Raw genomic sequence first — 13651 nt, 5'->3', positions numbered from 1 at the left:
TCTATGTGTGTGCTTAAAGAAGAATGCTAACAGAGAGAGAAAAACTGCTGACGCGTTTGGTGAATTATTAAAATGCCTTTGCGTTTTCGGTTTTTTTGGGGTCTCGACTTGGTCTATCTAACAAATCGAAGTACTTTCTGTTGCAAAGGCGTTGAATGGTAAATTCCTGTTAGTCTAACCAACCAACAACAATGACATAATAGAGAAGAAAAGGCGAACTATTACGTTACGCTCAAAGTGAACTGCTACAATTTGCAAAGCCACAGACAGACATGGTGTACTTGAAGAACTTTCTTCGGTGGGGAGAAAGAAATTTTTCTGATAAGAACCTAATTTACCAGCAGCACCCCTCAAACTAGTTGGTCATCTTATTACTAAATTGTAGTTGTAGAATATGTTTTAATGTGTGTGTGAGTTGTGTAGCGAGGGCCACCACTTTCACATTATTCCAATGCCATATTTAATAGACTAGAACCAAATAAATGTCATTGTCTTTCGATACATAGCAATTGGGGGTAAAAGGTCTAACAAAAGGCTAAATCTATTCAAGTACTCATAAAAGAGCTTAAACACGCACATTTTGCCATTTTTGTTGTTGTTGCTGCTGCTGTGGTATTGGCAATAAAATGAAATAGGAAATTGTGTATATTTTCCATAAATTACCAAGTAAATACGAAAAGTGTAGCATTCATTGGCATTTCAATATATATTCAATATTGGTCAATTGGTTATCTAACATTGCTGAAGATCCTCCACTTCAGTTGATACAAAAAATTCATGGAGGGTGGAGGTTAGGTGCCAAATTAAGTGCCTGCCAAATTTGTTATTGTAACGGTCAGGAAAGAAAAAATATTGATTGCTTTGTTGGATGTATTACTTTGAACTTTTCATGCTCTCTTCTACACTCATCACTCTCTTTTTTTATTGGTTTCCACTATTGTGTATAACTTATAGCCATGTTTCAAATTAAGGTTGGTATCTTAGGGATTAAGGGACAAAAATGGTCCAGCAATGTATACGGAGTTTATGGGGTCTGTAAAAATTCACGCCCATTTTTCTTCTTTAAAAAATCCACGCCCATTTCTCTTCTTTAAAAAATCCACGCCCATTTCTCTTCTTTAAAAAATCCACGCCCATTTCTCTTCTTTAAAAAATCCACGCCCATTTCTCTTCTTCAAAAAATCCACGCCCATTTCTCTTCTTCAAAAAATCCACGCCCATTTCTCTTCTTTAAAAAATTGACGTCCATTTCTCTTCTTTAAAAACTCCACGCCCATTTCTCTTCTTTAAAAAATCCACGCCCATTTCTCTTCTTTAAAAACTCCACGCCCATTTCTCTTCTTTCAAAAATCCACGCCCATTTCTCTTCCTTAAAAAATCCACGCCTATTTCTCTTCTTCAAAAATTCAAGCCTTGCTTTAGGCCTTGAAAAAATATTCTTTTATAAAACCACGCCTTGTTTTAGGCATTGAAAAAAATATTCTTTAATAAAACCACGCCTTGTTTTAGGCCTTGAAAAAAATATTCTTTAATAAAACCACGCCTTGTTTAGGCCTTGGAAAAATATTCTTTAATAAAACCACGCCTTGTTTAGGCCTTGGAAAAATATTCTTTAATAAAACCACGCCTTGTTTAGGCCTTGAAAAAATATTCTTTAATAAAACCACGCCTTGTTTTAGGCCTTGAAAAAATATTCTTTAATAAAACCACGCCTTGTTTTAGGCCTTGAAAAAATATTCTTTAATAAAACCACGCCTTGTTTTAGGCCTTGAAAAATATTCTTTAATAAAACCACGCCTCAGTTGGCCCTTGAAAAATATTCTTTAATAAATCCACGCCTCAGTTGGCCCTTGAAAAATATTCTTTAATAAGTCCACGCCTTGTTTTAGGCCTTGAAAAAATATTCTTTAATAAGTCCACGCCTTGTTTTAGGCCTTGAAAAAATATTCTTTAATAAAACCACGCCTTGTTTTAGGCCTTGAAAAAATATTCTTTAAAAAATCCACGCCTTGTTTTAGGCCTTGAAAAAATATTCTTAAAAAAATCAAATAAAAATATTCTTAAACCAGTAAGGAAACTAGTAAAGTCGGACTGGGTCGACTATATGATACTCTTCACCACTTTGAACAATAAACACAAATTGGTCGAAATTATATATGGAATCTAAGCTACATCTAAATCTGAATCGATTTCAAGGCAACTTATATATAGGGGCTTTGGTGCTCCATTAACATAAAATCAGACGAAAATATGTATGGGAACTATATCTAAATCTGAACCGATTTTCACGCTATTCAAGGCTCAATTCAGTGCCCTATGCAAAATTTCGTGCAAATCGATAGAAATGTGGGGACTTTGGTGCCCCATTTACCTTAATTCGGACGAAAATATATATGGGAGCTATATCTAAATCTGACACGATTTTCACGAAACTTAACATACGTTATTCTATACTCAATTCAGTGCCCAATGCCAAATTTCGTGCAATTCAAAAGATATATAGGGACTTTGGTCCACCATTTACATAAAATCGGACGAGAATATATATGGGAGCTGTATCTATATCTGACACGAATTTCTCGAAACTTGACACACGTCATTCTAGATTCAATTCAACACACTATGCCAAATTTCGTGAAAATCGAGATATATAGAGAGACTTTGGTGAACCTTTTACATAAAATCGTACGAAAATCTATATTGGAGCTTTACCTAAATCTGTCCCGATTATCTCGAAACTTTACACACATCATTCTGGGCCCATATCAGTGCCATATATAAAATTTCGTGCAAATCGAAAGATATATGGGGACTTTGGTGCACCATTTACATAAAAGGGAAAGATATATGGGACTTCGATACACCATTTACCTTAAAACGGACGAAAATATATATGACAGCTATATCTAAATCTGAGCCGATTTTTCCCAATTTCAATAGGATTCGTCCTTGTGTCAAATAAGTGAGCTGTGCCAAATTTCATCCATATCGGATCGCAAATGTGACCTGTACTTTGTTTACCATTTAACAACTACAGACTGACACACGGACGGACGAACATGCATAAATCGACTCAGAAAGTGATTCTATGCATAATCTCAAAAGGAACCATATATCTATCTCATTTCCTTTTGCCTTTTACAAACATATGCACAAAGACATAATACCCTGTACCACAGTGTGTTGAAGGGTATAAAAATCTACACCTTTTATAGGACTTAAAAAATTTGTTTCTCAAACGTTTGGCCCAATGGCAACATTTTTTGCAATACCTCCAACTCTAGCCAATATTCCTGTTGTTATTTGCTAGTGGGTGTATATCAGATATTGAGATATGGTGTCAAAAGAAATAGAATTTTAACATTTGCTGACAGGCAAGAACTCAACAAGAAAAACTCAAAAAATTTAAGGAAAAATACTCAAAAGAAAAACAGAAGTCTTAGTCAACTTACATGCTACACGTATGATACGTTTATCTTCAATGGCGCCACCAGAAAAACGTAAATTCGTTGCACGACATGTCAGTTCGGCGTTATCATTCTCCGAAGTTACCTTTAATGTCAGAATGCTGGTTGTTTTATTTGAGTCCTATGGAAAAAAATAAAATAAAGAAAAAAGAAGAGGAAATATAAGAATCAGTGGAAACACATGGGAAGAACAAATTTTTGGTATGTACGATTTTTTTTTGCGGCAATAGTTTGATTTCCTTACCTCTCTGATGGTAACCTCTGGATTACGTATTGGCTCACCATCCAATAGCCATGTAATTTTGGCTGGCGGATGTGAACCCGTTGTCTCACATCTAATTGGCACTGGATGTCCTGCTGTCAGCAAATCATTTGGTGTTACAATTTTCACTTTTAAAGGTTTCACTGGGGGAGAAAAGGAGAGAGGTATAAAAAGAAAAGAGATGAAACATGATAGCATGGACAAACATCAAAGGTTAGCATTTTTCTTTAGTTCCAATACTTTTTTCTTTTATGTTATTATATCCTTCTTTTTTATTTAATTCTTCCTATGACTTACAATAGACTTGCAAGGCAACTTCCTTTGTCACCGGCTCTATCAGCTTGGAGCCCTGAGCACGACATTGAATTTTTGCTCCATAGTAATCTCTGGGCGTTGTGCCAATCAGTAATTGATTGACAATGACGGTGGCTCCTTCTTCGGTAGATGTATGACTGGTACCGATTAATTCTGTATCACCCATCCACCAGGTGACTTTGGGTGGGGGACGACCTGCAAAGAATAGGAAGAATAGTCGAAGGAAGAGAAAATTGAATATTAATGAAATATTTACATTTTTATAGACATATTTTATCTTTGTAAGGGATATTAATACATGGTTTATTGGATTAATAATATTAAAGGAGTTTATTGGAGGTCAGAAATAAGTCGTACACCGCTCTGTCGTAAAGGATATTATGTCGTTGTGTAGATGTTTATAACATTAAAAAATAGGAATTGTTGATATTTTTGATAGATATTATCTACTATAAGGTTTTCTGACCTAGTCCAAACTAACGGACAGGAAGACATGTGAAATCCAACGAATGTCGTTCTTGGTGGAATCACTTCGCATGTTTACAGAATCCCTTGAAAATATGTTTCGAAAAAAATATTTTTTAAAAAATCTACGCCTTGCTGGAATTGATGGAGATGATAAAAAAGGAGGTCCTTTGGCTTCCGAATTTCTACGGAAGCCTTTTCCACATAGAAGGGGTTTTTTGTCCATAAAAGTCCTGAGCAGGTTTGTAGATAGACTTCTGTATGTCAATAGGAGACCTAGGTCGTACTTCTGCCTATATATTGAAGACCAGTTGCTGGATCTTTTCTGTATCTAGAAAATCTGGAGGATGTATAGAAGCCATGTGGGAGGATTTTTATCAAAAGAGGGTCAAAAGGAAATATTTTGTCAATAGAATACCATATATAAAATTCTTAAATGGGGTCTGCGGCATTAGAAGAGATCTATGAAATGTGTACATAAAAGGCTTGTGGGAAGGTTTATCTATATGCAAGACAAATGCGTTTCCATAGAGGTCATGTAGGAGATTAGGAAGAAATTTAGTGAATCATTAGAAGAGATCTATGAAATGTTCTGTAGCATAGCAACTGCATAAAAGGTCTGTGGGAAGGTTTCTCTGTACGGAAGCTTACTAGGTTCTATAGCGGTCCTGTAGATTATTTTTTTTCTGGCAAGTGTTAAATATGTGTAGGTCTTCAACGCGCGAACGTCTTCTGAATTTATATATCCATAGAAGGTCTATGAATGACACCTCCTAGGTATTCGACAGTAAAAAGGTATATAACCTTGAGGTTCTATAGAGGACTTTTTCTGGGTAATGTCTAGAATATCTATGAAAACATGTCGAAAATATTCCATAATGAAAGGGTTCTATAGAGTTCATGTATGAGGTCTTCTCCTGCTAGATGCTCCATATGTCCACGTTCAACGATGAGAACGTCTTCTGCTTTCGAGCTGAAGTTTTTTATATCCTCAAAAATGTCTGTGAAAAAACGTCGCAGATATTCTATAATAAGAGAGGTCATATAGAAAGTCTATAGAGGATGATATTTTGGAGGTATTTTTCTGGGAGATATTCTATTTATGGAAGTCTTCAATACAGAGAAGATACAGAAGGTCTATAAAAACCATAGGTATTTTAATATAAAAATGGGTAAAGGGACCTCAATTTCGTTTTCGCTCAGGAGCTTTCCATAAAGAATTTCCATTCAAAACTACCGTATATCAAGTTTGCTCAAAATCGGTTCAGATTTAGTTACAGCTCCAATACATATTTTCTTCATATTTAGGGTTAAAGGGGTTCACGAAGGACCCTATATTCTTCAAATTTACAAGAAATTTTTCATACAATACTGAATTGTGTCAAAATGATTTAAATCGGTTCAGATTTAAATATATCTCCCATATAAATTATCGTTCTATTTCAGGTTAATGGTGCTTCAAGGACACTTTTTTTGTCCGAGTGACACGAAATTTTACATAGCGTAATTAATTTAGTATAATATATTGAGAAATAGAGAATTGATGTCAAATTAGGATAAAATCTATTCAGAATTAAATATAACTGTCATATCTGATTTCGTCCGATTTTAAATAAATGATGCCTATAAGACCCGAGTAGGTCCGATTCATATGAAATGTTGCATAGGTTTCTGAATTTAGTCTAGATGTTATGGTCCAGATGAATGCCGCACAAAGTATACGATTCTTATATGACCTCTTGCATATACTCATTGTTGTGTAAGATTCTGTTCATCTTTAGTTTCTTCCTTACTAGGTTTTCTACTTAGTCCTGAGGTTTCGGATATCAGCAGCATGGTATCCCAATTTTTATGATTTTTTGTTTATCCTTCCTTTTCATTGTTTGTTGAAATTTTATCAAAAGGACGTTAACAATATAATTGCCTTTCCCCTACGTCGTATATTTTAATTTCCTTCCGAAATCCCTTTTATGAAATTGCTAAACATCTGGCCAATAAAATCCACATTAATTCCTGGAATTAATCAATGTCCAATCGACGTGGGATAATTAAGTTAATTTTCAGCGGAAGTGAAACAAAACTCACAGCACCAACAAAGCGTTACATAATGAAAGGATACCACCGAAGGATGATTCATGAAAATTTGGAGGCATCATGAAGGGATAAATTCACGAAAATTGAAGGCAACAAGTAGTACCAGAATTTTGTAGCATCAAACAACGAACATCAAACACATAGCTCGACACATAACACTAACTGATTGTGGACTGTTAATTTGCAGGCAAATCAAACAATGAGCAGAGACAACAATAAAAAGCGAAAGGATTCCAAAAAAATCCAGCATAACTGTTACGAAGAACAAAAAAAACGACCCTTCCAGCCTTGCTCAGCAAAAACAAAAGATAAACTACCCAAATATTCGGCACCTCCCCTCTCAAACTTTATGTTTATCATCATCACTAAACGAATGGATATTCATGGTAGTAAGAGAAAATATGACGTTTTTAGCCATGAATATATGAGTCCAACCTCATGTAATTGCATATGTATGTGTGCGTATCTCTTCTCGTACAATTCAATTCGCTGTACTACACACAAAACTTGGCTCTCCACACACACACACACATATTCACACACATTACACGATGTATAAACAAGATTGATGGGTATGTAACCGAAATTACAAATGAATACATATGTATTACATTGTATGAATACATGTGAGGCTGTGGTTGTGTGTGTGCGATTTTTTAAATAGATCACTGGGATATGTAACAGTAACAAAAATTATGTTGACTCACACCCCACACACACTGTTGGACAGCTAAGTGCGATGTATGTGTGATGAAAACGGGTTATTTGTTTGATACAAATAATGAAAAAATAAATAAAACACAAGTGAGCGAATTATTACAACAGATGTTCTGTTATTCGTATGAACTGAATATGGGGAGGGGAATTATTTATAATATTACATAAATATATATTTTATTAAAATAGAAACTGTTCCGATTTAATAAAATTGCATATGTATTTTGGACAACTGAAAAAATTGTATTTACTGAAGAACAGAAAATGCGGAAGAGAAGAGATTTTTACAGGAAGAATAGAAGAGCTAAAAGATAAACTATTCTGAACCAGAAGTGTTCGAAATTTCTTAAACAAAATAAAAAATAAAATCCACCACGCAACAATGATACCGCTGACTTTATATTCTCATCTCCAAACTTATTTCGGTTGAAGGCATTATCTACCAAACTATTTATTTGTAACCGATATATACACAGGAACAGGTGTAAAGTCACTGACAAGGAGTTCTACTTAATCAAGAAGAACTCCAAGTAAATTTCACGAAAAATTATACAAATAGGATCATCGATGACGATCGTAAAAAGCCCAAGTCGGCCTCTTACAATAGAACAAATATCACAGAGAAATATGCACCATATTGATGACAGAGGAAAATAAATAACACCAAACCATCGGGGGAGTCTATGGATGACAATAGGTCTTTGGAATCATCAACCAGTGTTAAAATAGTAAGAATATGTCCAGATATTTCAGAAAAATTGCTGGTAAAAAGTCTTTTAGGAAGGCGATAATGATTCAACCTCCTTCTGTTAATCCAATGACCTAGGATAACTCATCAGATGTTTGAGCTTTAAATCTGAGAAGACTAAATACTGCTAAGCAATTCTACGTCGCCATAGTGAGAGGGAAGCCTTCGAAATTATCACTTCTGTCACTAGCAAATGCTGCCTTGTGTTCGATCCGCCCTCCTCGTAGTAGCAGTGACCAGTTGAGAAGTGGTAAACACCGTTGCTAACATTCCAGCAATCTGCGTCAAATGCTTCGGAGGAGGGCAACCAACGACATACACAATTTGAAGTATCGATTTCGAGGGTTTCAGCCACCCTGGGGACTATACCTCTGTAACAAGTGGCGGAGAGATCAATGCAGCTGCTTATTTCTCAAACAATTTCCTTCGAATGTTTCGGTTGTGTCGGAGGAGAGAAACCAACGACATATCGATCATTTGCTTCAAGATAGGTATAAATAAAAATCGTGATTGTTGAGTTAATGATACTGAATTGTTCGTTAAATTAGACTTCACGTTGTGCAAAAAAAAATTAATATATCTTACACATTTGTAAGATGTGAGACAACTAAAAACATAAAACACATTTACTGCAAATTTGATTTTTTTATTTATGCCGGTCTTGCCACAAATGTGCGATGTAATAAGTCAACCCCAGGACAAAAGTCATGAAAGGGAATCTACTACTAAGAAATTCAAAATCGGCAATTAACGCGGCAAATCCGATGTAGGATGTGTTCTAGTCTTCAGTGCAAATTTCGGAGGCTTATGTTTATCTAAGAAACTAACAATTATACAGGAGAAACAACTAATCAGGAAGAGGTCAACACCATTACTTTTTGCGCTGTAAACTGCATTGAACGCTTCGAAGGAGGATTCTGTCATCAGTGATTAGGGGAAGAAAAATCCATTTTGCAAGGATCCCTGAAATCGAAATCGATGCAGATGGATTCAGTTACTTATGCAAAAAATCCACATGAACGATAAGAAGCATTTGTTAAAACAGCTGAGCCCGATTGATGTATCATCGATGTTCATTTGGTGTCTTCTGAATAACCTTGGCAGTTCCTTGAAGTAAGAATGTGTAAGAATGTGTTGTCGCCAATTTTGGCGTCCGGCAGGTGAAGCAATCTTAAGGAGGCGTAATAGAGTTACGTTTTGGTAAGTTTTGGTAACAAGGGCAAATCCGTGTTCCTGAACAAACGGAGTTCCGGAGCTCTCATTGTGGATTTATTTTTCTGGAAGCTGCAGCAATTATTCCCGAAGAGGTTCACACCATTGTCTGTAACGCAACTAACTGCCTCCAAAGGTAAGTAGAAAATCCAATTATCTTTGAATGGTGTGAATGGAGACTCAATCGAAGCAGACGTTTTCGTTTACTCAGGCAAGAATTACAGTTGACCGACTAATACCGGTGAAGGTGATCCCGAAATCTCTCGTCGCACTGGGGACGGAAAAACAGCAACCCGTTCCGACGATGCCAAGAATCTGTGTTGAAGGAAGAAAGTCTAGGTGTTTCTAAAATCAGACCAATTCGGCTAAAGGGGGAATTGAATCAAGTGGATCTGCTTCTCAGGCAGGAGTTTTAGTTGACTAATGAGAACCAATTACGAAAGAACTGACCCTGATGAATTTAATAGCGACGCTCATTTGTTGTCAGTCGACCTATTTTAAGGACCTAAACACGTTGTCGAAGCATTTTTTAAGATTACAGGAAGTGAGGATCTCCACAGTTGTGGCTATTCTACTATCCTCTACCACCACGTAGAAAAATCGGTAGCATGCATGGTAGCATGCAGCAAAATTAGTACGGTGAAGATGAAGCAGAACCTCAGGCTTTAGACGGAATCCGAAACCGACAAAAATCAGATGGTATTTTGTATCCAACTGCGATGAAACTTGACTAGTTATAGAATCCGAAACCGACAAAAATCAGATGGTATTTTGTATCCAACTGCGATGAAACTTGACTAGTTATAGACATAGCTCCGTAATTTATTTCCTCAGATTTCAAATAGTGCGAAAATTCCATACATTTGCCGCTTGACAAGAAATTATGAATGGTCTGCTGGCTTCAGTTTACTTTTCTTGTTGGTGTGCAATATTCAAAGAGTCAATAGGTGTCAAGTTTAGGCAGGATGGCGAATGACCCATTAATTCCACGTTTTAACCATTTAAACTTGTTCGGATTTGACCAGATGCGTGAGAACTCGGACTGTCAAGGTACACAATAAGTTGTCTTCTCTTGTTCGATTTTCGAATATTTTTAAAGACTTGAGAAAAATAAATTAACCTGTAGTATTGGATCGGTACGATAACCCTGTGCGAAAACGATCGTGGTCAAAAAGCGTTGAAGCACCTCAAACGGTGGCAAAAACCAGAACTAAAGGCCAGGAAGGTTCTTCTATGCATTTGGTGGGACTGGAGTTGCTGCTTATTATGAGTTGAACAGAGACAGCCAGAATTGGCCAACAGGAGAGTTGTTGCTATGCTACACACATCTACAGTGACTCGCCAGAAACTTCGGGAGCTTGGTTGGAAAGTTTTAATGTATCCGCTATACAGTCTGGACCAAGCGATTATCATATTTTTCTTGAATTGCAAAATGTATTTAATGATACAAAAAATTGGTATCTAGGGAGGATTGTAAAAATCGACTACTAGAGTTTTTTGCAAATAGATAGCAGGACTTCTATGAAATTACCTTTAAAATGGCAACAAATAAAACAACAAAACGGTGCTCATTTGGCTCAAATCGGACATTCCGAAGCATGTTAAATAAAGTCCTATAGTTCAAACAAAAATAATGGATTAATTTTTATATGAACCCAACGGTATATATGTTCGTCCGATTTTTTATAAATAATATACAGAAGAAACCACGGTATTCCGAACATAGGTCTTACATTTTGTATAACACTACTTGTATATACTTAATGTGGCGTCTGACTTTAGGCTTTTCCTTGCTGGTTTTTTGGTTGAAATATCTAGCAATTCCGCAGCTTATAACCCAACCTATGTGGAGAAGAGCTACTTTTCTAAGAAAATTAAGAAATTAACAAATCTTTCCTTCATTCTTATATTTGAGACTTGGACATTTCTGCCCGAAAAATTCATTGTTTTCCTGTCCAAAACCCGCCATAAAATTCTTACACACATTTTGCTGAACTCTCTACCATACAACATAATGAATATCCATATGATGTTAACTGGGAGGGGCAGTATGTGAAAAAGGGTAAACACCCCTACAAATGAGAATGTAGTAACATACATATGAATTCTCCTTTATGACATCAGAACATTTGCACATACTTTATTAGGAATCCCAAGGATCCAAGGGTTATTGTCGGGCTGCTCTTCTTCTTTTGTCTTTACAAAACAGAAGACGGCGAAGAAAAAGAAAGGAACAGCTTCTGTGATGTTGCTTTATGAGAAATGAAAACATGTCACTTTATGACATAATGGCGGATGATTCTACAACAATGCCAAAAAACAAAATAAGAAACCAGAATGCAAGACACTCACTTTGTTGGCCTTTACCACTGTTAAGATGCTGATACGCATTCTTTAATGGCGGCCTTTGTGATGATGGTAGTGATGGGGATGGGGATAATAATGCGCCAAGAAGGCAAGACATATCAGACGGCACACAAAAAAATAACAAGAAGAAGTAGCAAAAAAATTAAGAATCATTAAGCATTTTTATTGCCATGGTCATGGTCATGGGAATCATGATCCAGAAAAGGCCAGAATTTTACTACTACTGACTGGCTACGACTGATGGGCATGCTTAAGACATATCAACAAGCAAAGGCTTTTCTTTTATTTTTATTATTATATGTCTGATTCTCTTAAATGTTGGCCATGTAAGATATGGCAGACAGGTGAGTGTGTGTGTATGTGTGTGCTAGAATTTCCTTTTAGTCCTTGCCGCTTTTAAGTAGTTTTTTTTCAGTTTTATGTTTCTTCGTCTTTCATTTTTGATTATCAACTTACCTCCTTTAACTTGACAGCATAAAAACATTTCATAACCCTCACGAAATGGTCCTGCCTGGGCAATTTCATTACCTTGGGCATCGAATATGCGAGGCTCTTCTGGAGGAACTATAAAAGAGAAACAGAAAAAAACAACAACAAACAATGAAACAAAGAAGTCGTATGGTGGAAAAAAACAAGCGTATAAATATTATTATGGTCATATGAAAGTTAAAAGCATGGAACGCCAAGTTATACATAAATTTCGCCACGTGATTTTGTAGTTCGGAATAAACAACCTGCACACAACAACAGAGGATAACAACAACAGCATCTGGAGTGGCAGCGACAGCACCGAGGCTTCAGATGGAAGACAAAACGGAACGTGAGCTGCATTCAGAAATATTCATTAGGTCCATGTATAGAAGGTAGAAGGTAACCCATATATGCAGATGTATGGGTGTGTGTATGAGTGTGTTTGGTGGGTACCTCAACGGTATGCCTGAACGGATATGAATGTGGTGGTGGTGGTAGTGGTACTGCCATCACTCGTCCATGTGCGTAATCACATTTCCCTTATCCACGTATCACACGAACCAAACTTGGCCAGAAAAACACTCCACAAACACAACACACCGACAAACACACACATCCAAACGAATATACACCATGAGACACCATCAAGGTATGTTGCGAAATAGTTTGTTGGACGTATGGCTGCCATACCAAAAACAGCCATACCACCGTGCCGCCATGTCAAACTTTATCGCGTTGCGGATAATGGAAAAAGCGTAAAAACTCAATGTTGTCCAACCGGGAAAACGAATGAATGGTGCATGGGCAAAAGTTTTTCCCCAGCAACCAACCGACCGACCGACAAACTTTTGCCCGTGAAACGTGATAGTGAAAAGTGTCTCTTCTAATTTTTGCCAATGTTTACTTTTTGAAAACGTAAATATCAATGTGGATAAACAAACAAACAGACACACACACACGCACGTACACCTACTCACATCACAGGAAGGTGTCACTATCACACAGATAGTATGTGTGCGTGTGTGTTCATGTATATTTTCCATTTGTACGCCACAACGCATTTTTATCACAGTGGGTGGTATAATTTATTTTTTTTTTATTTTGGTGTTCGTTAACCACACGGCAAGGGTAACTGGCGCTAAGCGTGGGAATTTTTGTTTAAAGTTTATTTTAGGCAGGAATCATTTGTGTTGGACATTTCCATTAAAGAAGGGGGGATTTTAATGTGTTGAAATATATATCTGGTTATGGAGATGTGCGATATACCAAAACATAAAGAGATGATGCGGTTTATTTGCTTTTAATTCAGTTTCACCTATATTAAGCGATTTTTGAAATTAACAAACAATGGCCGATTTGTCCATCGGCTAAAAAAGAATAAAACCCTGCTTTAGGTTCTCTATAGGTTTCTTATAAAACTTCTTCTCGAGAAAGAAATGTTCTTTTCCAAAACTTCTCATTGGTATATTAAAAAATATATTTTTTTAAAAAAATCCACGCATTGTGGGTATATTAAACAAAATATTTTTTAAA

At 36.3% G+C, this 13651-nt stretch overlaps 1 protein-coding gene across 1 annotated transcript in view; it reads right to left on the bottom strand.

The window, feature by feature from the left end:
- The window catches only part of LOC133338837 (hemicentin-1), a gene marked incomplete at its 5' end in the record, with an annotated part of 155827 nt that extends 143606 nt beyond the window's left edge, over nt 1-12221 (bottom strand). Inside the window, 4 exons of the mRNA XM_061546945.1 lie at nt 3453-3588; nt 3712-3872; nt 4027-4239; nt 12104-12221. Of these exons, the coding sequence (XP_061402929.1) occupies nt 3453-3588; nt 3712-3872; nt 4027-4239; nt 12104-12221 (628 nt within the window). The remainder of the gene's footprint in view (nt 1-3452; nt 3589-3711; nt 3873-4026; nt 4240-12103) is intronic.
- Between the last annotated feature and the right edge of the window lie 1430 nt (nt 12222-13651).

Source organism: Musca vetustissima, unplaced genomic scaffold (assembly GCF_032173495.1).
Source record: "Musca vetustissima isolate MV318-11 ecotype Yass unplaced genomic scaffold, APGP_CSIRO_Mvet_v1 utg17624, whole genome shotgun sequence".
Taxonomy (NCBI): Eukaryota; Metazoa; Arthropoda; class Insecta; order Diptera; family Muscidae; genus Musca; species Musca vetustissima.
Note: the sequence above shows the minus strand (reverse complement) of the source record. Positions and strands in the feature narration are given on the sequence as shown.